Source organism: Tiliqua scincoides, chromosome 10, assembly GCF_035046505.1.
Source record: "Tiliqua scincoides isolate rTilSci1 chromosome 10, rTilSci1.hap2, whole genome shotgun sequence".
Classification (NCBI taxonomy): Eukaryota; Metazoa; Chordata; class Lepidosauria; order Squamata; family Scincidae; genus Tiliqua; species Tiliqua scincoides.
Genome location: NC_089830.1, coordinates 26,067,324 through 26,092,174, shown reverse-complemented (window position 1 = coordinate 26,092,174; position 24,851 = coordinate 26,067,324). Strand labels below are relative to the sequence as shown.

Below are 24,851 nucleotides of genomic sequence, written 5' to 3'. Positions count from 1 at the left end.
TGATTAATGAGCCTAATTGCGTTGATGAAATGATCTTTTTTTAATTTCCCCCATCGGTGCTTTCAGAGGGCTGTGTCGTTTCCTGATTTAACCAGCCACCCCTCTGGAAAACCCCGGCTGGTTTTCCAAAGGGCAACCAGATAACCGTTGCACAAAACCGTCCTCGCTGGTCCAAACGGCCTCTTCCTCCTCCTCCCTTGAAAGGACAGGGTGACCCCCTCTCCCCCCTTCTTCAGAGCGGAAAGCAGTCTCTGTTCCCAACTGCTACACTCTCTTGATTCCAGTTTCCTGCCATGAATATTCAATTGGACTGCATTAGATTATTTTACACCCTCTTTCCCCATCACTGACGCCTCTTCTCCCCCACCTTGAGAAATCCTAAGAATTTAATTGGCAAGACTGGAGTGGGGAGGGAAGGACTGGGTTGAGGGACTCAACAGTGTCTCTGGAGCCCAATGCTTGCCCATCTTTTCTCCCCCCCCCCTCTTTTTTTTTTCAATTAGACTTGCTTCATCTGAGCTTGTTTTCTTCTTTTTTCCCCCCAAGGCTGTCTCCTCTTTTGATGCCAGTGTGGCCTCCTTCGATCAAGCAGCGCTTGGCATTTTATTCATGAGACGGAGAACGCGGCTTGGGTGCACCCCAGGTCTTGCCCCTGTGGAGCCAGCGCAGGCCTGGCCACTGTCTCTCTTTCCAGACGAACTACTCCTCACCATTCCCACAATCCCGCCCATGGCGACACTATTGCGCACTTTGATCCTGCCAACTTTTGGGGGGGGGGGCTGTAAGTGATTAATTCCGCCCGCTGCCTTCAAAATCTGCCGCATGCTTTGAGTCAGGCCGTGGGCTGAGCCAACCCCAGCGCTCTGCCTCTGAGAGATGCCAGCACTGCGGAGGACCAAGTCCTTGCAGCCTATCAAAGAGCACTGTTCAGCTCTCCGGAGCATTTTGGGAGACTTGAAAAGCCCAGAACCTTGTGAGCCCAGGGCAGAAAACAGGCAGAATTCTGTATTTTCCCTATCTCTGGAACATTGACAGAAGCCTAGAGTAAAATACTTGCTATTGGTGTCTACTACATGGAGCATCTAAACTTTTACTTTAAAACAATCCTATTTGGAGAATTAGCTTATGGAATTCACTGCCACAAGATGCAGCGATGGCCACACGCTGAGATGTCTTTGCGCAAAAAAAAAAAAAGAGGGATGACGCCGATTCACAAAGGATTGGTCTATCAACGGCTGAGAGCTATGCACGTTTGGTGGATCCTCCTCAAGCAGATGCAGTCTACCTCAGAGTGCTAGTTACTGAGGATAAAGAACAATTGTCTACCACTAGGTGACTCAAGATGGCTGTCTAGGACAGCGCTTTGGAGTGGGCTGTGCTTTTTTGTGCTGCATGGGTCTGAGTTTCCATGCTGCTAGGAGCCTGGCAGAAGATCCCTTTCAAGTACTTAGCTTCTCCCATTTGGGGTGTGGAGGGTGTGTGGCTGAGCTATTTACACTACAGACCTTTCTGCATGGTTGCAAATCATGGTTTGCAGCTAGCTTGAGGAATGCAGATCCAAAACCTCAAACCATTTTCTTTGTCTTTTAAGAACAGTCTGGGGTGTGTTTTTTTTTCCCCCTCCACTCTTTCCCTCCCTCAGTAGTCTCTGCTCTGGACAGGAATGACACGGGGGCCCCACAGGGTCTTGAGTCTTGACGCAGATTTTTCCCCCCTTGCTTTCCACCTGAGCTGAGCTTCGGATGATGGTGACTGCTTGAGAAAGAAGCAGGCCAGGGACGGCGCATAAATATGTGATAAAGCGCCAGGACACTCAATAATTCATGGTGCTTTGGAAGCAAGTGTGAGAACGAGAAAGGAACAGAGTGGTGGGGGGGTTTTATGTGGGGTGGGGAGAAGCCAGCAAGGAAGGACAGGGAAAGGAAGGTACTTAATGCACTCAGGAGAATTTTGCATCAAAGCTTTTCCAGGATGCACAGGGGGTGAGGGAGGGTTGCTTAAAAATGGCAGATAATTAATGTGTCAGCACATTATAATGTGTCTGCAGGCCTGGCCAGTCCAAATGAGGCAGTTGTCCTCAGGCAGCAGAAGGGCACGGGGTGTCCACCTACTTGCCCCCACTGGGATTGGGAAAGGAAGGGGGGCAAGAGGAAGAGTGTTAGGCAATGCTCTAGTCAAGCCGTTCTCAACCTTGGGGGGGGGGGGGAGGTTATGGCCAGGAGAGCCAGGGTGGTGTAGTGGTTTGGGAGGTGGACTTAGATTTGGATGATCCCGGTTCAAATCTCCCCTCAGCCACAAAGCTTCCTGGGTGACCTTGGGCCAGTCACTTTCTCTCAGCCTCACCTACCTCACAGGGTTGTTGTGAGGACAGGAAGGAGGGGAGGAGCAGCTGTGTAAACTGCTCTGAGCTCTTTGGAAAAAAGGGCAGTATAAAAATGTGAATAAAAAATAAAATAAATAAAAATGGCCCCTTGGGAGTTCTTCTCAAGTCCCAGCCCCCTTCAGTCAAACAAGGGTGCAACGTGACCATAAAATCACTTATTGTTGCACACCAGTCTGTGGCTCCTTTCAAAGCTGCCAGGATGCCAAGGGGGGGGGGGCATGTGGCTCCCACTGGGAATGGCTGTTCTCACCTACCACCTCTCCGCCAGGCTTCCCCTCCTGCTGAACCCCCCCTCTTGCATTTCCCAATCCAGAGACAGGGAGGAAAGAGGCATTTGGCACCCATTTTCATCATGGATGGCAACCTTCAGTCCCGAAAGACTATGGTATAAGCCTACAGCACCCAGGCGGTCTCCCATCCAAGTACGAACCAGGCCTGACCCTGCTTAGCTTCCGAGATCAGGAGCAGTTTTTAACCCTTTTGGACATTCTGGCCCCGTAGCCTGAAGCAGTACCATCCAGGAAAAACTTTCTCCCTTGGCCCTCTTGCATCAGCCCACACTCTCACCTAGTCCAGCATCCTGTTCCCAATGGCGGTCAGGCGGTTGGAAGCCCCCCAGCAAGGTGGGGAGGCAACGGCTGTCTCCATTCTGTCTGCCCCCCCCACACACACATCTGGTACTTGGTGATCTGCTGTCTCTGCCACTGGAGGTTCTACCAAGCTCAGCCTTCTCAGGTTCCTGCCAGCTTTAGGCAGGGAGGCTGTGAGTGATTCATGCCACCTTCGCAATTGCTTTACATGCTTTGAGTCAGCTTGCAAAGCCATGCCTCCGAGAGCTGCCAGCGCTGTGGAGGAGCACACCTTAGAAAGAGAAGGACTGGGCTCACAGGCAGATATAAATTGGACCTGGCTGAGGCTGGAGCATAGTCGTGAGGCTTAAGTGTGAGGGTCAACCTGCCACCCGTCTCCCACTCCCACAAAAGCAGCTGCCACTCGCTGAGCATGTGCAAAGTGCCATTCCTCTTCCTTCGGCAAAAACCCACTTTCTCCTTCGCTTATCCTCAGTCTTCAACTGTCACTGAGCTTTCAGTGCCAGTAGCGCATCCGCCCCCATTCGTCTCTCCCTCCACCTGCTGTTTTCCCTGCCATTGACCATCAGCATATGGTGCTCAGTATCTAGCTCGGCGTCTCATCACAGGCGGGCAGCGGCAGCACCTCTGCAAGTTTTCAGAAAGAGGCTTCCCATACCCAGAGGAGCTACCCAGGACTGAACTCTGGGGCCTTCCGCATGCAAAATGTGAGCCCGCTGGTTGAGCTACGGCTGCACGAGGAAACTAAGCTCCTTGGGGTCAGGGCTTTGTTGACACAGGGGCAGCGACTGCCTTTTGCCCCAGCTTGCAGGGGTGCATATGCAAGGGTACATGGCAGCCAGGCTTGGGACACCCCCAGCAGCTGTCCCACGAGCAGTGGCACAGAAAGGGGGGCGGGAGAGCTCGGAAGGCCCGTGCAAGTCCCCCTGGGCAGGTCCAGCCTGATCCACAGACCTGAAGGTCTGAAGAGGTTTTGCTCAGACCACAGAGCCTTTTCTCGCAATCTTTTGTGTGCAGGGAAGTGGGATTCAACCCAGATTGCAGGGGGTGTGTGTTGAGAGCCGGGGACACACGAGGGGGCTGGAGAGGCAGAGTGCACTGGTGGTTTATTGAGGGGGGGGAGGTCCGACCTGTGGTTCACAAGCCATGATGAGTGTGGGTGGGTGAGGAGCTCTGTATAAAAGGAGGAATGACTGCAAGAAACACCAAGAGTTGGGAGGAGTGTTCCGATGCGGAGGGGGGGGGAGCATAGCCTGGGAGCGTCCATCTTGCACAGAGACGACAATCCCTCCCCCTTCCTGCTGTGGGGAGGCAGCAACCCCCCACTCACAGTTCCAAGAACTCTGTTCCGTGTCTCATCTGACTAAATGTTCCCGTCTGTTTTCTGGGAGAGCAGGAGGCTGGTTTGTCCAGAATCGAAGGTGCATCTGAAAGCAAACTGGGCTGGATCAGGCAGCAACCACCCCCACCTGTCCAGGGCTCTTCAGAGGCAGAGACTTGAGGAGCAGCTCTGATCCAGGCCTGGTGCCCCCCCACTTCCCACTCCCCAGTCCAGTCTCCTGCCTCTCGCCACTGAATCCATCACTGTTTCGTTTTTGGTCCACAGGGGTTGCTGAGATGAATTGAGGGGTTTTTGGCGAAACCAACACCAGGAACGACATGCCAGCTCCATCACACCCACAGTGGCCCCTCCGTCCCTGCTTCTGCCAGGAGAAGGGGCAGGTGTGGTTGTGTATGTGTGAGTGTCTCTCTCGCGCTCGCTCTCACCGGGTGCAGGGAGGTCCTAGGTTGGCGCCTTGTTGGACAGGTAAGCAATGAGAGCCACCACGGCGCCAATGTAGGTGCAGATGCCGAGGATGATGGACAAGACGGCCAATGCAAAGGTCTGGCGGGAAGCCGTCCACGCACCAGGGTAGTCCCCCTTGGCTGATGCCTTGTTTGTCTGCAGAGCAAAAAGTGGAAGAAAGACAGCAACTACATTACGTATCTTATCACAGCACACTGACCACTATGGTCTTTGCCACTTGTGATGTCACTTCCGGCTTCCAGGAGACTCATCTGGGTCCTGCGGCTCTATTTCTAGGGCAACTGTCTGTAGCAACAAATTGTCCCTCTGCCGGCAGAGGAAGAGGGACAGACAATTTGTTACTACAGGACAGATGCCCTAGAAACTGAGCCACAGAACCTGGAAGAGTTTTTCAGCTACTTTCAACCGCTGCGCTCCAAACTCCCACAGAGCACTGTGAACCTTTCACGGCACACTGGTTGAAAATGGCTGCTTTAAAAGTTAACAGAAAGAAGTAGCTGTAGCACCTGGAACCTCTGCCCTGAAGTTCTCACTGCAATCCCAGAAAGAATGGCTGCACTTCTTTCTTGAGAGAAAAGCATTCTGCATCTGCTCAGAGGTGCTCTTTGGTGTTATTTCCTTCACTGCTTTAAAATCCCAAGCTTTCTGTGATAAGAATACGTTTGCATAGCGTTTCGCTTGACCTTGACCCGACAGCCATAGGTAACAGGATATTATTGTTCCCACGCTGCAGATGGGAAGATTGAGGCCAAGAAAATAAATGACTTGAGGAAGGACACCTCATGGCAGAGGTGAGCTGCAGACTGGAGATGTCCTGATTTGCATTGTCACAGGTGATTTCAAACAGGTATGCGGTGTGTGTGGGGACAGGTCTGACCTGGATTAAATTGCTTGCTGGATCCTGCCCACGTTGATTCAGAAAGCAGAGAGCTGGTCTGGTCAAACTTTGGCTTGGCTATGAAACCTATTGGATGGCCTTGGACAAACGACATCCTCTCCGCCTGGCTCGTGTCCAACAGTTGTAGTATAGATGCAATGCCACCCTAAGCCCCTTGAAAAAGGGTGAAACTAGAGACTCCCCCTTGTTTTAAACCAGGGGTGCCCAAACCCCGGCCCTGGGGCCACATGCGGCCCTCGAGGCCTCTCAATGCGGCCCTCAGGGAGCCCCCATTCTCCAATGAACCTCTGGCCCTCCAGAGACTTGCTGGAACCCACACTGGCCTGACGCAACTGCTCTCAGCGTAAGGGTGACTGTTTGACCTCTTGCGTAAGCTGTGGGATGAGGGCTTCCTCCACTGCTTGCTGTTTCATGTCTGTGATGCAGTAGCAGAAGCAAAGGAAAGGCTGGCCTTGCTTTGTGTAAGGACTTTTATAGACCTTGAGCTATTGCAAGACCATCATGCATTCATATAAGTTCATCTTTAATATATTTATTTATGTAAACTTATGTAAATTTATTCAGATTTTAAATGTAAATTAATTTTTTTCCCCTGGCCCCCGACACAGTGTCAGAGAGATGATGTGGCCCTCCTGCCAAAAACTTTGGATACCCCTGTTTTAAACCAATCTACACTGAGGCTTATGCAACACCAGAAGACATTGGCATAGCTAGGCACCAGGCACCTGAAGCTGTGACATCAGACGCTACCCCCTGGAATTGCCCCAGAAGTAATTGTCCAATTTTGTTTATGGTGCCCTCAGAGTGGTTGCAAGCTGCTCTGAGTGGCCAATGGCTTTTCATTCTTTTTTCTGCTGGAAAAAAGTGGCGAGGAGGCCTCGTCGCTGCAGTACTTTCACCTACCCCCCAACATGGCAGTTGGGCCAGCATTGGCTCTATGGGGCATCCCCTCAAGGTGTGATACCTGGGGCAATATATCCCTCCTGCCTCCCCTTAGCTACACCACTGACTGAAGGACAACATAAGCATTCAGCCTGAAGCCCTTCACCTGCTGCATCTGGGCTCTTCACATCTTCCACCCCTTCCCCATTTCTATCTTAATGTGTGTGTCCCCCAGTCCCTCACTTGAGTGAGGCTCAGGGGAAGCCTGGGATGAGAGTTCCCAAATCTAGCGCTTAACGGGGAGGTCAGAGATTGATGTATTATTCAGAATTACATGTTTACTCCATCATTTCTCCTTGGAGGAAAAAAACAACATTGTGTACTGTTTTCAGAATGTATCTGAGTTTTGTATTTTATTCTTTTACATCGCATTGTATTTTTGTGCTGTTTCATTAGTTTTAGCAGCCACGGATGGTCAGGAAATAATAATAGTTGGCAACCTTCAGTCTCGAAAGACTGTGGTATCGCGCTCTGAATGGTGGTTCTGGAACAGCGTCTAGTGTGACTGAAAAGGCCGATTCGGGAGTGACAATCCCTTCCACACTGGGAGCAAGTGCAGTCTGTCCCTGGTCTGTCTCCCTGGCTGTGGGCCTTCCTTCTTTGCCTCAGACTGTTGGCAAAGTGTCTCTTCAAACTGGGAAAGGCCATGCTGCACAGCCTGCCTCCAAGCGGGCCGCTCAGAGGCCAGGGTTTCCCACTTGTTGAGGTCCACTCCTAAGGCCTTCAGATCCCTCTTGCAGATGTCCTTGTATCGCAGCTGTGGTCTACCTGTAGGACGCTTTCCTTGCACGAGTTCTCCATAGAGGAGATCAGGAAAGATGGGATATCATCCCACATGCAAACAGAGAAGAGCTGCAATAGAGTAGTGGTGAAGGAGAATGATATCCATAGTTTGCTTGGGGAGGGGGGGGCGCTACATGACATTTTTCCAGCCACTGGGGCACATCAGACATAGAATGACTAACCCAAGATAAGCATTGTGGCTGCAGGGGGTTTGAACTCGGCTCTGCCCAGTCCCAAGGCTAACCATTAGGCCACATTCCCCTGCCAGTTTATGACTTCATCCTGGTCCTTGTCACCACCCGCTCACCTTAATGCTGCCCACCCGGTTTCCTGTTCTCTCGGTTGACGACACCCACCTTTTGGGACAGGTAGAAGGCAGCGATGCCCAATGGCCAGAAGCAACACAGCATAGAGAAGACAGCCAGCCCCAGGTAATCCTCAGGCAGTAGCACTGAGAAACTGCTCTCGCTCTCCGTATCACTGTCGCTTGACGAGTCGTTCTAGGGACGGAAGCAGAGAGCAAGCATTTTCAGTGCCAGCCTCCAGGGCAAGGGGAGCACCCCAAAGCACCCTTAGCTTGGCCAACTGCTGCTTAGAATACATGTTAGCCGTATCCGGCAATTTTACTGAGGAAATGGCAAACCTTGCCCAGAATATGACATCATCGAGTTTCATGTTTGGTGTTGTTTTTTTTTCAGCATCAAGTACTGTATATTAAAACATGTTTTTTAAGGCTGAAAGCTTGTGGCTCTCAGGATTTAAGCATATTTTAAAATTAAAATGGCAGCAAGCAAACACGAACAGCCTGTTGCAACGTAAACCACAAGCACGACTAAACCACAAGCACCACCAAAGAGTCTCGTACCACCTGTTGCAATTCATGCCCGTTCAGACGCCCACAACTTTTCAGACTTAAATATTTCCTATATGGAGAAATATGATCCAAAGAGAGAGAGTGTCTGGATATACTGTATAGACTTAAGAACCTGACACTTCATGGCCTCAGTGCCCAAGTACACTCTGTACACCATTGTACTCACTGACAGTACAATCCTAGGCAGAAATAAGCCTGCTTGAGCTCAATTGGACTTACTCCCAGGTTAGCGTGCTTACAGCTACAACTTGTGTGGGGCTGTGTTTTCATTCTCCCACACGTGCCATACTCCCACCCCCACCCCCCGCATTTCAACATCATGGCCTGCAGCTGAATCACCAAAATCACAACAGCGTGTTAACGAGGAAGGCAGGAACTGAAACATCTACTCATTCCTTCTTTTTAAGCAAGCAATTTATGTTATTTCTACTACAGTTTGGTGTCTGGCAGCGTGCAAGGAAACAGGACTTTGGCTTCCTCCTCACATTGGCTCCTCTGCAGTGGCGTGCTTAGGGGGGTGCCCACACCGGGTGACACCCTCGGGGGGGTGGCACCATTAGTGGCCAAAATTGTGAAAACGTTGGTTTGTATGGATAATAATTTTGTCGTTTATGGGGGGAGTGGGAAACAGACAAAAATTTATGGGCCCTAGATGTCAAGTGACTTAGCTATGCCTCCGCTCGGGTGGACATGCAGGACTTCAACGCATTGCAGCTCCATTTAGCTGAAGATACTCTTTGGGTGCTCTTTGCCAGAACGTCAGCCCTGCCCAGCTCTTACCTCCAGGTCTGGCAGCTCTGTGTCCCCCACTTCGTAGCAGACCGTGTGAATGTCCTTCTCTAGGGCCACTTTCCGGGGCAGCTCCCCGGCCTCCTTGCTGTCCCCAAAGGCCGTTTCAATATAATCTTTCTTCTTCCAGCCCTGGGTGTTGTTGGTTTGTTTCCACAGCTCAGGGTGCAGCATTGGTTCCAGGGTGTGGCACGGTTCCACCGTCCTCTGCAGGGTGCCGGGATCCAGGAGCTGGTTGGGAAGCATGGAGCCAGGCTGGAGCCAGGACAGATTGGGGGGCAAGTGCCTGGCAAACACTCTGGCATGTTCCTGCGGCCCTGCTCGACTCAAAACCCTGCCTTGGACGATCCCCTTCCCAGGTGGCTTGGCCAGCAGCGGGTGCTGCAGTTCATGGATGTTCTCCATAGCGCCTCCTGGAGGAAGGAGACAGGTGCCTCTTCCTTCTTGATCTCAGTCCGATACGGGAGAAATTCTTCCACTTCAGTTGCTTCAGGGAGGAATTTTAATGATGCATCTTGACAAGAGGTTTAAGCCCTGCATACGATAGCAGAAGACAAACACCTGAAGAGCTTTGGTCACGTGACGACACTGCACACTCTCTCATCTAACTCCGTGTATCAACATCAACAAAAATCTGCTTTGTAACCAGGAATGGATGCTTGATGCATTGGTGCTTCTTAGAGAGAAAACATGCAGTCTGGTGGGCCAAGGCTTGTGGGCACCTGGAACCTAGGTAGCCCTGCAAATTTTTAAAAAAATGTTGACAGTCCATGTTAATGAGTGCCAGTGGTGTAGCTACAAGGGGGTGTGGTAAGTGCACTGCAGGCAGTGCAGTGTGCCATGTAAGTGGCCCTTTCCATTCGCCCTCAGAGCCATTCTGGGCAGGGCAACTGCCACTGCTGCTGAGAATGGCTTCAACTGCGAGCGGGAGGGGCCATTTACCCGGCATCTTGTGGCACCTGCAATCCTTACTGCGCCACCCCCTGTAGACAGGCCACTGATTAGGGCCATGATGATCAGATCAATCCGTTTCTCCTTGTGAATTTGGCTGTTTTCCAAACAGAATCAAGGCACCATAAATGCTCACAACATTGATTCCACTTGAGAGAGAGAGAGAGAGAGAGAGGATTTCTCCTTTATCTCCCTGGAGGTGCAGGAAATCTTATTAAGGAGCTTCTTTAGGTAACCTACCAGTCACCTCCCCTGAGGCATAGCCCAAGAGGGGGACAGCTCCAGAGTCAGGGCCAAGCACATGGGCAAGGCGCCTTCATCCCCGGAGAGGCTCCCTCTTCAGAGAAGGTCACCCTTCTCCATTTAATCCCTCCAGAGTCCCACTGTTTACATTTTCTGCCTCTATTCCCATCAGCATGGTAAAGAGAGCCACGTGCTCCTTTCCAAGTGAGCTTTCTCCATCACCACCCCTGCTCTTTCTCCTGTTCCCTAGCTTGGAAAAAGAAGAGGGGAATAGTGCAGAAGAGGAAGTGTGGAGAGGAGAGGAGAGGGGTGGACTAGAAGGTCTCTGGTGTTCTAGGCCAGGGGTGCCCAAACCCCGGCCCTGGGGCCACTTGCGGCCCTCGAGGCCTTTCAATGCAGCCCTCAGGGAGGCCCCAGTCTCCAGTGAGCTTCTGGCCCTCTGAAGATTTGTTGGAGCCTGCTCTGGCCCGACGCAACTGATCTCAGTGTGAGGGTGACTGTTTGACCTCTCATGTGAGCTGTGGGATGGGAGCTCCCTCCACTGCTTGCTGTTTCACGTCTGTGATGCAGCAGCGGCAGCAAAGGAAAGGCCAGCCTTGCTTTGCGCAAGGCCTTTTATAGGCCTTGAGTTATTGCAAGACCGTCATTCATTCATATTAGTTCCATCTCAAAAATATTCATTTATGTAAATTTATTCAAATTTGAAATGTAAATTAATTCTTTTTTCCCCTGGCCCCCGACACAGTGTCAGAGAGCTGTTGTGGCCCTCCTGCCAATAACTTTGGACACTCCTGTTCTAGGCCACTGTTCTTCTCTCCTCTGCACTCCACGTCTCCAAAGTACATCCAATTCAGGTTGAAACATCCTAAATAATCTAGCACCTGTACAATGTTTTATAAAAAGTTTTCCTTAGATGCAATAGCCAGATATTGTCCAATCACTTGAGCACAGACACCTAGCCATGGCTGATCTGTTATTTCTGTATTAGATTCCTTCCCTTATGTTTCTTTTGCAGTGGTATCTAGCACAGAGTCACGAAAAGGCTCTTCAAGGCCATCTAGACCAACCCTCTGCTAGAAGCAGGAAAATATCTCTAAAGCATTTCCAAAATATACCTCTACTTGAAGACCTCCACCAAGGGAGAACCCACCACTTCCCTTGGGAATTGCTTCTACTGTTGAACTGCTCTTCCGAAATTTTTCCTGATCATCAACTAAAACCTTCCTCCTGCAGCTTAAGCCCATTAGATCTATGACAGTGGTCATAACCTGAATCCCATAAAGTTTAGAGAGTGTCCTTTCTTTGTTGCCTATCCTGTGTTTTTGACAATAACTAGGCTTTTCCAACTTGGTCGTAGGTCTGTTGACATGGGCTATTCTGAATACCATTTCGTGGTTGTAAATACCAGTAAAAGGGAAACCGAAGGGACTTTGATGACACCCTAGTGAGAAAGAAATAATATTATTCTCAAGGAAACCCATGAATCTGGAAAAACCATGCATCGTCGGTGAACTATCATTATTCAGTTTTCCTGCTCTGCGAAATCTCATGCTATAAATTCAGAGCTGACATCCGTGGAGAGACGGCTGAGCTACCAACTGTCTTTATTTGTCCCCAACGTTCATCATAGTATTCCAATTTTGCATTTGCATATTTTGTTCTCTTCTACCATCAATCCCTGCCAACCAAATCCAGTCTGCCAAAGGTATCCTGATTCTTTCTTGTTTTGCTACTCATATGGATTGTCCCTTGGAAATGGGAATGACGGCAGCCTTGATCCATATGCTGTACTTACGACACTTGAGTGAAATTCCGGTTTATTTATTAAACGATATATAGTTTTATAAATCCTCTCTCTCTCTCTCTGTAAAGCAGTGGGACCCACCTGGCTTTAGGAGACTTTTAGAAAGGTGATCTAGAAAGAAATAATAGATTGATTATTGCTTGTAAATTATCTATCTATCTATCTATCTATCTATCTATCTATCTATCTATCTATCTATCTATGTATGTATGTATGTATGTCTTGTACATGTATGTATGTACAAGAACATAAGAACAGCTCCACTGGATCAGGCCATAGGCCCATCTAATCCAGCTTCCTGTATCTCACAGCGGCCCACCAAATGCCCCAGGGAGCACACCAGACAACAAGAGACCTCATCCTGGTGCCCTCCCTTGCATCTGGCATTCTGACATAGCCCGTTTCTAAAATCAGGAGGTTGCGCACACACAAAAACCTGATCCATTTCTTGTAATGAGGCAGCCCTAATAAATAGTCTCAAAGTTTGAGGGGCTTTATGTGACGTAGCCTTCACCTGTCCCCACTAACTATAGCAGCTACCTTGCAAACTGCAGGAGCTCAGCTCTTTGTAGGGCAGTTAGCAGCTCTCTGATTTTTGAGGAGCCTCTGGGCTTGAGGCAATTAGTTATCTTTCCATCACCTGTATTTTCACTGGAGGCTTTGTGAGACCCACCAGAAATCAGGTCCCCCACCCACAGCGGAAATGCTGCTATAAAGAATCCTGGTTTAAGTTAAGCCCTGAGATTTTACCGACAAGCACATTTAGAAGAAAGGGATATGTCCAGGGTGGTGAGGGGCAGGAGAAAATTAGGTTTAAATTGGGTAGACTTGAGAGCTGTTGCTCAGGGTGGGGGTGATACAGGCATTTACTCACCATGGTTAATTCAAAATGCTTGACTTATCCTCCTGTCCCGTTCTCTCCCCCCCCACAAACCCTGCAGCAGCTACTGAAATGGAAGAGTGTATGGCATTTTCTGATGGCATTCTGCCACGATGCTTTTGCAGTCACCAGACACAAACAGATGTTTAGGGGCTTTTTCATTCGGGTCAGGGCCTCTGCCAACTCAGAAACCCATGCACCGTGAAATCTAGTACAGCCACGTGGGGTTTCCTAGATGAAGAGGGAGTGCTGAGCGGAACGTGCGCGCAACTGATTTGTGCATCTCACTGATACGCACGAGGGAAATTCAGCATGGTGGAGACTCTCTTTTCAAGAGGCAGGTATTATGTGTTTCTGTGCGGTTTTCCATTCACAACTGGGGACTGGCAACTTCTGGCTGTCTGGTCACAGGACAGAGTTCACATAAGATGTTACATAACTTGCAGGTGGTTTGGCCATGTGCTACGCAGTCCATGGTTCCACATAGCATTCTGGACTCTGCATCAATCCCTTGGAGATATCCACCACTCTGGTGTCAATAGGATGACAATATTGGACATTCTGTGCCATTGTTCGTACATTCCTGTGCAGGCCACCCACGGCATGGAAACCTGACCCATTTTTGTCCTCCATGAAGACCCTAGAGAGAATTTGCTCAAGTGGACAAAATGCCTAGCCCCTTTCAGTCTCTTGACATGAGACTAGAGAACCAGTGCTCCTCCCCAACTTGGTATCAATGACTTTTACACTGCCACAAAAGATGACTCCACAAAGGAGTTATAGGCCGCCAGATTTTCAACAAGGTTGGCTTTTTGCTTTGTACTTGCTTGAAAATGTGGAGCTCCTTATCATAGGAACTCACTTAAGGGCTGAAACTTTAGGAAGTTCTGGAACATTTCAGCTGTCCCTAGTCCCTACAGAGAATTGCCAGGCCCTAATTGGCTGGGATCACGGCATCAACCTTGGCTGGACTTAGAGAGAGCACTGGTTATGGTCAGTGAATGATGACTTTCTGCTAGCAAGCCTGACCCAACTCTTTGTTTCCCCAGCCTCCTGCTCCTGTCTACCCTGCCCAAGGTTGACATTGTGGTCCCAACCAATCAGGGCTTGACAAATCTCTGTAGGGACAAGGGAAAGCTGCTCTTTTGCCTCCCAACCACTGATTTCAGCTGCTGCCTTCATGAGTCAAGCAACTGTCTTGTTCCTGAAACTGGGCTGGGGATTGAGTCCCATGGGTCCACCCAACTGCCAACCCCAGGCTCACAGGACAGTTAAGTTCCAACCTGCTGCCCAGGCTCTGAATAGATTCATCCAGACAGGTGTTGTCTAACCTATTTTCTCTTTTATGTTCCACAGAGAAAAGATGACTTTTGTTGAAGACATGGGCCCTGATCCAAAGCAAATGTGCATTAATCCACAGGGTCAAGAACACCTACAGTGTTAGATTAAGTGCTTCTATGCAATCCAGAGAGAGAGAGAGAGAGAGAGAGAGAGAGAGAGAGAGATATCAGTTTGTTCTGGTGGTTTCAAACAGCGTCTCTCCTATTTGACTTGCACAAACTATCGGTCAATTACTGCCGAAGTCTCCAGAGGGAATTTGCGTCATCTACCTTGTCAGGGAGGGAGATGGGTGGAGAGGGAGGTTATCGCTTGATCCCCGGAGGATCATGATTGCGGTGTGTGTCTAGATTAGGAATGGGTGTTTTTAAATGGATCATGCAGGATTCATAAGACAGACCAGACGTAAAATGCAGCCTTCTCTAGGACATAATGATCATTTTTGCTCAAAAATGGTGTGTAGGGGACTAGATGATCAGGGATTTGTTTGCCATTTCCACTGAAAAAAAGACATTTCTGTTTCTGGGCAGCGTCCAGCAATTAGAAATGTCTGCGTTTAGTGGCGATGGCAAACTGAACCCCGTGCATCTAAGGTGAGCTGGAAAGCTTTCCATTCCAATTCAGCCACTGTGGGTCTCCAGGTGGGCTTCAACCCCCAACCCTCTTTGTTTTCAGAAGCCAGTCCCTGATCATGCAACTGCCAGCCCCAAAGGAACAGGGAAAAGCCAAAGTCAATATGGACTGAATGCAGTCAAAGTGAGATTCATTTTATATAAATGCTCTTCGACGTAGTCGCACCTGTCTTGGCAGCAGAAATATGGATGCAGAAACTTATTTCATTTGCTTACTGACAGCAATAAAGCACCTTTGGAACAGCAGAGGTCCTCAGCTTTTGTTCACAATGCATGATAGTATGGTTTACCGAACAGTAAATCTATTTTATTATTTATGGTTTGGCAGCTATTAGGACTACCTACAACCCTGGGGAACGAATTGCTTTGCATCTTTTGTTCTGCCCTGAGCCCCTCCTGCCACCCTGGCCATCTCCACCCCAGCCGCTGGGTCCTGACTGCCTTGTTTATATTCAGCTAGCTGCTTTCTGCAAGCCTTGGCTTTCTAAGGAAAGCCTTTGGTCTCTTTCTCTTTTTTCCCTTCAGACAAGCAAGGATGGATAGGAAGGAAGAAGCAAGCCCATTTCTGGGAACTGCATGACACAGAGAGACAAACCGCCCCCCCTCATGCCAGAGAATGCCTGGGGTTAGGATGGGGTTTTCAGAGGTAATAATAACCTCTGTGGTGTGTGGAGTGGCCCTCCAGCAAGTGAAGCAAAGGGCATGTTAACCCCTACCATGCCAGGGAGCAAGCTGAAAGGTCTCCCTGGCACACATGAAACAAACCCACGGTGGCATCAAAACACTGAGCTGATCTCCAGCAGGATACACTCTGTTGTACAAATCCCACAGTACGCCTTGCTCTTTCCCGTTTCTGCAGAATTTGGCTTTAAAACAAAAACAAGCTGAGAGGGGAATAGGTACAGTGGAACCCAGTGCCTCAGTTCTCTATCCCACCCGAGGCCAGCTGAACTAATTCAAGAGGCATGTGCGCCGAAAAAGCGCACGATAGACCAGATAGACTTGCACAGGAAAAAAAAAGTCATAAGAGAAACCGCATAAACAAACACTACAGACTTTTTAAGAATTCAGGAGAAAATAGAAATTGTTGCTATTCTCTAGAATAGGGGTCTCCAAACCTTTTGGCCAGAGGGCCACATCAATTGTCTGGCACGGTTTTGAGGGCCGAAAAAAAACATTTAAATATAAAATTTATATAAATAAATTAGAGATGAAACTTAGATGTGTGAGTAAATGAATGAATGGGCTCATTCATTCAACCTCTCTGGTCCTTAGAACACCCTCCAGATGCAACTAGAGCGTAGTTCCAGTCATGTTTGGCAAAGTGGGCCAGGGGCTTTCAGGAGACAAGAGGCTGGCCGCAGGCTGGATAGAGGCTCGCCGCAGGCTGCATCTGGCCCCCGGGCCGGAGTTTGGAGACCCCTGCTCTAGAAAACCTGCAGTGTTGTGTTAGGTGTCTGTTGTGATATTGTGTTGTATTTTACAAGGTTGATTACCCTTAGCAAGGGGGCGGGGGGGGTGCTTAGGTGTGGGACCCAATTGGGAACAATAGGTTCAATTGGCTTAAAGCCAGCCCTGCATGCAGACCCTTTAGAGAAGGGGGTGGATGATAGACTCAGTTGATGCAGTGGCCCTATTCAGTTATATGGAATAATGAAAAGGGACTGAGCGCTGGGGAAAAAACATCCTGGGCACAGACACCCAGTTGTTCTTCCCACCTATTATAACAACAGGCAGCTTGGCAACAATGATGGGAATGAGTTTTCATCCAGAAGAAGCGATATAGCCCATCCTCACTTTCCATCCTCTTCAACCAGCCTTCTTTCCCTATTGCTGGACCTTCAGCCAAGAGACCTGGCACACCATCTGCACTAACCACCAGGCACTACTTCCGTCCCAGAATGGGAACGGAACCCAGAGCTCCCTATCCAGAGCCACCTTTCCAACCCACCTCTCATTGTCTCCCCCACCCCTCCCCTGCACTCCCACATATTAAAAAATTCTTCCAGACCCACTCAGTTACATTCAATCTGAGTGTCGTCACGCCTGAATGTTGCCGTGCTCTCTTGGGAATCAGAGAGCGCCTGAAATGATTTTGGGGACGAGTGAAGCGAAGGAAAAGGAAGAGGAGGATGTCTCCCGAGATCTGGGCCCTGTTTGTGCTTGGATGCCCGTGATTCACCACCGCTACCCAAGCCTAGGCGGCACAGTACAAACTAAAATAGAAACCTTTTCCCAGCTCCGTTTGATGGCGAGGAGGTGGGGTGGGGAAGGGAATGGAGGGAAGGCTTTGTACCCCATAATACTGGCATGTCAGCATTTAGGTAGCCCTTTTCCAGTGTCCCCAAGAACATAATAAGAACCTTGCTGGAACACACAAAGGCTGCATCTGGCCTAGGATTCTGTTTCCAAGAGGGATAAGAACATAAGAACAGCCCCACTGGATCAGGCCATAGGCCCATCTAGTCCAGCTTCCTGTATCTCACAGCGGCCCACCAAATGCCCCAGGGAGCACACCAGATAACAAGAGACCTCATCCTGGTGCCCTCCCTTGCATCTGGCATTCTGACATAATCCATTTCTAAAATCAGGAGGTTGCGCATACACATCATGGCTTGTACCCCGTAATGGATTTTTCCTCCAGAAACTTGTCCAATCCCCTTTTAAAGGCGTCTAGGCTAGACGCCAGCACCACATCCTGTGGCAAGGAGTTCCACAGACCAACCACACGCTGAGTAAAGAAATATTTTCTTTTGTCTGTCCTAACCCGCCCAACACTCAATTTTAGTGGATGTCCCCTGGTTCTGGTATTATGTGAGAGTGTAAAGAGCATCTCCCTATCCACTCTGTCCATCCCCTGCATAATTTTGTATGTCTCAATCATGTTCCCCCTCAGGCATCTCTTTTCTAGGCTGAAGAGGCCCAAACGCCATATCCTTTCCTCATAAGGAAGGTGCCCCAGCCCCGTAATCAGCTTAGTCGCTCTCTTTTGCACCTTTTCCATTTCCAGTATGTCTTTTTTGAGATGCGGCGACCAGAACTGGACACAATACTCCAGGTGTGGCCTTACCATAGATTTGTACAACGGCATTATAATACTAGCCGTTTTGTTCTCAATACCCTTCCTAATGATCCCAAGCATAGAATTGGCCTTCTTCACTGCCGCCGCACATTGGGTCGACACTTTCATCGACCTGTCCACCACCACCCCAAGATCTCTCTCCTGATCTGTCACAGACAGCTCAGAACCCATTAGCCTATATGTGAAGTTTAGATTTTTTGCCCCAATGTGCATGACTTTACACTTACTGACATTGAAGCGCATTTGCCATTTTGCTGCCCATTCTGCCAGTCTGGAGAGATCCTTCTGGAGCTCCTCACAATCACTTCTGGTCTTCACCACTCGGAAAAGTTTGGTGTCGTCTGCAAACTTAGCCACTTCACTGCTCAACCCTGTCTCCAGGTCATTTATGAAGAGGTTGAAAAGCACCGGTCCCAGGACAGATCCTTGGGGCACACCGCTTTTCACCTCTCTCCATTGTGAAAATTGCCCATTGACACCCACTCTCTGCTTCCTGGCCTCCAATTCTCAATTCATGAGAGGACCTGTCCTCTAATTCCCTGACTGTGGAGTTTTTTCAGTAGCCTTTGGTGAGGGACTGTGTCAAACGCCTTCTGAAAGTCCAGATATATAATGTCCACGGGTTCTCCCAAATCCACATGCCTATTGACCTTTTCAAAGAATTCTATAAGGTTCGTGAGGCAAGACTTACCCTTACAGAAGCCATGCTGATTCTCCCTCAGCAAGGCCTGTTCATCTATGTGTTTTGAGATCCTATCTTTGATGAGGCATTCCACCATCTTACCCGGTATGGATGTTAGGCTGACCGGCCTATAGTTTCCCGGGTCCCCCCTCTTTCCCTTTTTGAAAATAGGCGTGACATTTGCTATCCTCCAATCTTCTGGCACCGTGGCCATTTTGAGGGACAAGCTGCATACCTTAGTCAAGAGATCTGCAACTTCATTCTTCAATTCCTTAATAACCCTTGGGTGGATGCCATCAGGGCCCGGTGACTTATTGATCTTTAATTTATCAATGAGGTCTGAAACATCTTCTCTTTTAACCTCTGTCTGACTTAACTCCTCGGTCAGGAGGGGCCGTTCGGGCAGCGGTATCTGCCCGAGGTCTTCTGCCGTGAAGACAGATGCAAAGAACTCATTTAATTTCTCTGCCATCTCTAAGTCTCCTTTTATCTCCCCTTTCCCTCCCTCACCATCCAGAGGGCCAACTGCTTCTCTGGCGGGTTTCCTGCTTCTAACATATTTGAAGAAGCTTTTATTATTCCCCTTAATGTTGCTGGCCATGCGTTCCTCATAGTCTCGCTTGGCCTCCCGTATCACCTTCTTACATTTCTTTTGCCACAGTTTATGTTCCTTTTTATTCTCCTCATTAGGGCAAGACTTCCATTTACGGAAGGAAGCTTCCTTGCCCTTCACAGCCTCTCTAACTTGGCTGGTTAGCCATGCGGGCACTCTCCTGGATTTAGTGGAACCCTTCTTTCTTTGCGGTATACACCTCTGCTGGGCCTCTATTACTGTTGTTTTAAGCAGCCTCCATGCACGCTGGAGAGATTGGACTCTTTTTACCCTCCCTTTCAACCTCCTTCTAACCAGCCTCCTCATTTGGGGGAAGTCTGCCCGTTGGAAGTCAAGGGTTTTTGTTAGAGATTTGCCTGGTATTCTTCACCCAATGTGCATGTCAAAACGGATCGCAGCATGATCACTGTTCCCCAATGGCTCGGTAACGTTTACATCTCTAACCAGGTCCTACATACCGCACAATATTAAATGCAGAGTCACCTGTCTTCTGGTGGGCTCCGTGACTAGCTGCTCTAAGCCACAGTCATTTAGCACGTCAAGAAATTCGGTTTCCTTATCGTGACCAGAACACAAATTGACCCAGTCAATATGAGGATAATCGAATTCCTCCATGATTACAACCCTGTCCCTCCTTGTCACCTCCCTGATCTGTTTCCTCATTTCAAGGTCCCCATCCGATTTCTGGTCTGGAGGACGATAGCACGCCCCCAGTATTACATCGCTGCACAAGCCTGGTAATTTAATGCACAGAGATTCTACAGTGGAGTCGGACCCACCTTCAATCTCTACTTTGCTGGATTCTATCCCTTCCTTAACATAAAGGGCCACCCCACCTCCAACACACCCCTGCCTGTCCCTCCTGTAGAGTTTATAGCCCGGGATTGCGGTATCCCACTGATTCTCCGCATTCCACCAGGTTTCCGTTATGCCCACTATGTCAATGTTTTCCCTTGTCACCGGACATTCCAGTTCTCCCACCTTTGCTCGTAGACTTTGGGCATTCGCATAAAAGCATTTGTACACGGAATGCCCTAGGATGGGCTGCTTATTCGCTCCTTTGTCCCCGCATCCTCTCATTGTGGATGAGCCAGATACCTGGGGAAATACTCAAGCAGTGGTCCTGTTGCTGCTTTCTAACAGAGAGCTTCCACTTAGCTGTTGTGATGGGTCATTTTAGGTTCACCAGCCCACATGTCACCTATGGAATTTTGACAAGGCTGCAGCCCAAAGCACACCTGGGGAATACAAACCACTAAACTGTGGACCTTGCTTCTGAGTCAACATCCACAGGACTGCATGGCATTCCTTACCTCAGCCCTTTAAGGTAGGCCAAGATCTCCCTATTGCAGATTTGCCAGGCAGGGAATTGGGGAGGCTACAATACTCATGGCTTGCCTAAGGCCAGTTCTGGTGTTGGTGGATTGAGGCGAGATTATAATTGGGAATCACACTGACTCATGATGCGACCCCAGTTTCACCTGGGGCACTGGGGCTTTAGGCTCAGAGGAGAATCACCAGAATTGAACTCTAGAACTGCACTTGTCACAGAATATGCAAATTGATAATCAGTACTAAGGCTCCTGTCAACAGCTTGTGATGTAATTATGAAACAGATACATCCGAGCATGTGCAGACTGTCTTTCCTGTGTCACTGGAACACCACAGCTAGCAAGTGAGGTTTCAGGTGAAGGGCTTTGGGATGGAGATGAAGTAGCTAAAGCCCTTTATGGCTCAGGTCCGGGGTATTTGAGGGACTGCCTCCTTCCTTACAATCCTGCCCGTACTCTTAGATCATCTGGGGGGGCCCTTTTGACTGTGCCGCCACCGAGAGAGGTGAGAGGGGCGGCAGCCAGGAAGAGGGCCTTCTCGGTGATGGCCCCCAAATTTTGGAATACCCTCCCCTTAGAATTGAGAACTGCCCCCTCGTTGCTAATATTTTGGCATGGACTGAAGACCTTTTTATTTCAAAAAGCTTTTTAACTGTTGACAGGCTGGCTGGTTGTCTTTCTCCTTTTATATTGGAATCCACGGGGTTTGTTTTAGATGTTTAATTATTCAAAAACTGTTTTAATTATTGTTTTTAATTGTTAATTTTGTATTTTTAATTGTTGTAGGCCGCCTTGTGTGCCCATGGGGCAAAAAGGCGAGATGTAAATCAATAATAATAATAATAATAATAATAATAATAATAATAATAATAATAATAATAATAATAATAATAATAATAATAATAGCTAAAGGCCTTGATTTTCATCCCTGCTATTAACCTCTTATAGAAACTGAAGGGTCTTCCGAGGAGCCCTTGTTCTATCTCCTCCTAGATCAGTGGTTCCCAAGCTGTGGGTCGGAACCCCACTGGTGGGTTGCAGCCTGATTTTTGATGTGTCCCATAGCAGCTGAGTAGAGCCTCCAATGAAAACGGCGGTGGTGATGGAAGGATCAGATTTCCTCAATCCCTGAAGCTTTTCAAAAATCAGATAGCTGCTAATTGCCCTGCAAACAGCTGAGTTCCTGCAGTTTGCAAGCATATAGGGAGAAAAATGTTGGAGCATCTTTTCTCTGGGTATTATTATGTGTAAATAAGTACAAATATTATACAAATTTTTCTAGATTTTTTTAAAGTCTTGTAAACCTAGGCAGGTTCTAGTAGCGCGTCATTTTAAAAAGTGGGCCCTGGTGCTAAAAAGTTTGGGAATCACTGTCCTGATCTTTTCGATCCCTTTCACCTTGCAGAGTTGTGCCTCTCTGAATGCCCCCGAAACAGGTGGCACTTCTTTGGGGGAAATACTATGGAGGCTGCAATCCTAGACCATCTGGGACTTACTCCTGAATAGTCATGCGTAGGCTTGTGCTGTGGGTCTTCTGTTTATGGGTGTGCACTCTAGTCACAGTGACTAGAGTGCTGGAATCTCAAGTTTGAATCCCAGCTGGCCCATGACATTCAGAGGGTCAGGCTACTTTTTGCTTGACATGTCTCCTAAACGCAGCTCTGCTCCCAAGAAGGGAAAGACGCATTTCCCTATTCAATCATTGCATGGAAGCCAGATGAATGTTGGCCTGCACCAGTAGCTAGAGAGGGTGCAAAGCACTAAGTTTTGCAGGCGCCTGAATTCCAGCATACAGCTCCATTTTGCCCCCTGCCCAGAATGGCTCTAAAGGGGAGGGGAGCCGCTTGTACAGCGCGGTGAGGCTCCCTGCAAAACTTACTGCTTTGCACCCACTCTAGCTACGCAACTGATGCCACCTGTCTTTTTTTTTTAGAACTCCAGGGCTGGATGAAGGAGTGGGTGATCCAGCCAGCTGCCTTGGACACAGGGACCCATTTCAGTGATTCTTAAACTCAAAAACCTTCTGTAAGATCAGATGAAACAAATGTCCTTTAATCTGTTTGTAGAGAGCACAAATAACTGCAGAGCCACTGATCCCTTGTGTACAACTGTATCATCTTGGGTGGCCTGGGCTACATCATGCCTGCGGACTGGGCATCAAAGTCATGGATAGGAGAAGACATGCAATGAAACACACAAGGTAAGGACATACAGATCCCAGTTCTTTGTGTGTCCAAGTGCACCAGTGGTGCAATTTGTGTGTCAAAAAGATCCACTTTCCCAGGAGATTAAATATGATTGTTAAGTTTCTAGAATTGTCGTTGCTAGAATCTCTCTCTCTCTCTCTCTCTCTCTCTCTCTCTCTCTCTCTCTCTCTCTCTCTCTCAATCTGCCTGTAGCTGGCAAGGGACAGCATAAAAGAAACCCTGAGATTTTAATTAACTCAAGACTGGCTTTGAAATTGGGCACTTGATTCTGTCACTAACTGTAGATAAACCCAGAAAGTCCAGATAACATGATTTTCAACTCTAGAGATCATTTCACACATTACCCCGCAACTAACCTGGGTTTGCTAGTACGCTGGTCCTATCAGGAGCCACACAGCCTAATCCCAGCAGTCAAATTAGCATACCCACCTGGATGGTGTACAAAGCACATTGTTTTCAAACACATTTTGCCACATTTGCACATCACAGAAGGGTAATGGCTAAAGAGGGTCTACCAGGATGTGGGGTTTTTAAACCCATCTTGTCAGAGGCTATTGGTTTGTGTCTGGGCTGGAGAGTGGTCCCTCCCACAGAGTTGCAATTTAACATGCTAAGCCGCAAAGACACACAACACATGTTTATCATGCTAATTACATGGGATTAGGGAGTGCACTCTGGGACTTGGGAAGAGATCTGCTCAAAAATCAAGCCTGTTTACACATGAGGCGCTCAGAGCCTCTCTCATGCAAATTGTGTGTCCTGTAGGAATGAGATTAGTGCAGCAGACACCCTGAGACCACAATCCTGTACTCACCTACCTGGGAGTAAGTCCCACTGGGCATAGTAGGACTCACTTCTGAATGAATATGTACAGTAGAGGATTGCGCCAGATGTGTGTATGCTTAGCGTGAGAGTCTTACATCTTTGCTGCAGACAGATTCAATCTCAAACTGATTTTTTAAACTTGATGTGCTAAAACAAACCTTATTAAACAAACCTTCTGAGATCTGCTCTTCATACACAACTGAAGCAGAAAATGCTTTAGCTGACCCCTAATGATCTTTATGAAATTTGCTGCCACAAGATGTGGTGGCGGCCAGTGTCTTAGATGGCCCAAGGATGGATGGGATGTGACACCTCCGTGAAGGAGGTCAATTGGCTACTCCAAGCCATGATTAGCATAGCCATAGAGGAACTCCATGAACAAAAGCACAACTAGATTCAGAGGAGGTCTGGACCCTGTTTGTGAGCCAAGAAGTTCTGCTGCAGCAAAGACAGACCTTCCATCTCCTGCAGGATCTCTCTACTAACACAACCACCACCACCACCACCTAAGTTCAACCAAGGACCCTTCTTGTCCCATTTTTACCCCCTCTCGTTTAACCCTTTCAGTGCCCCTTCCTAGCCCAGGACTCCTCTTCTCCTAGGATCTTAAAATCATACTCTCTACTTCCTCCAAAGAGCTACAACAGAACTGAGGTTCCTCCAAAGGGTTAATCGCCCACAATCCATTCCAGCACATTGATTTTTTTTCCCCCCATCTCCTGCCTGTTATCAGCTCTGCTTTGTTCCCACACAGAAGGAAGAAGAGAGTAGGGAAGAGGGAAAAAGGGAAAAATAGCAGGGGTCACTGACCCCTTACCAGCCAACCCACACACCTGCTGGACAGAAAGATGGGACTTGGACACTGTTGGGAACTGGGCTATTTACAGACTGGGGGTGAGTGGGTGGGAGAGAACATTGCGAAGGCGGGAGGCAGAGAAGGGGCACCCTTGTCGCTTTTTCGAGTGGCGGCTGGCAATTTTTGAAAACACACACCACACATGGCCATCTGTGATGCCCAACACAGGTCAATTCCTTGCTTCCCTCCCTTTGAGGTTCCAAGATCTCAGACGCCCCCCATGTGGCCACTCAAATTCCCTTCCCCAATAATATGTGGGAGCGGTTTGGGGGATCTGTGGCCCCACAGATTCCAACTAGGGGCACTGGGTGGTCTTGAATGGAGCCAAACTCAGGGAGAGC

General features: G+C 48.7%; 1 protein-coding gene across 1 annotated transcript; it reads right to left on the bottom strand.

Moving 5' to 3' along the window:
- Positions 1–4,756: 4,756 nt before the first annotated feature.
- On the bottom strand, positions 4,757–9,471 carry TMEM91 (transmembrane protein 91). Its single transcript, XM_066638218.1, has 3 exons — positions 9,058–9,471; positions 7,760–7,903; positions 4,757–4,915 (listed from the first exon to the last, which is right to left on the bottom strand). The coding sequence occupies exons 1-3, from the start codon at positions 9,469–9,471 to the stop codon at positions 4,757–4,759; spliced, it is 717 nt and encodes a 238-aa protein (XP_066494315.1).
- Between the last annotated feature and the right edge of the window lie 15,380 nt (positions 9,472–24,851).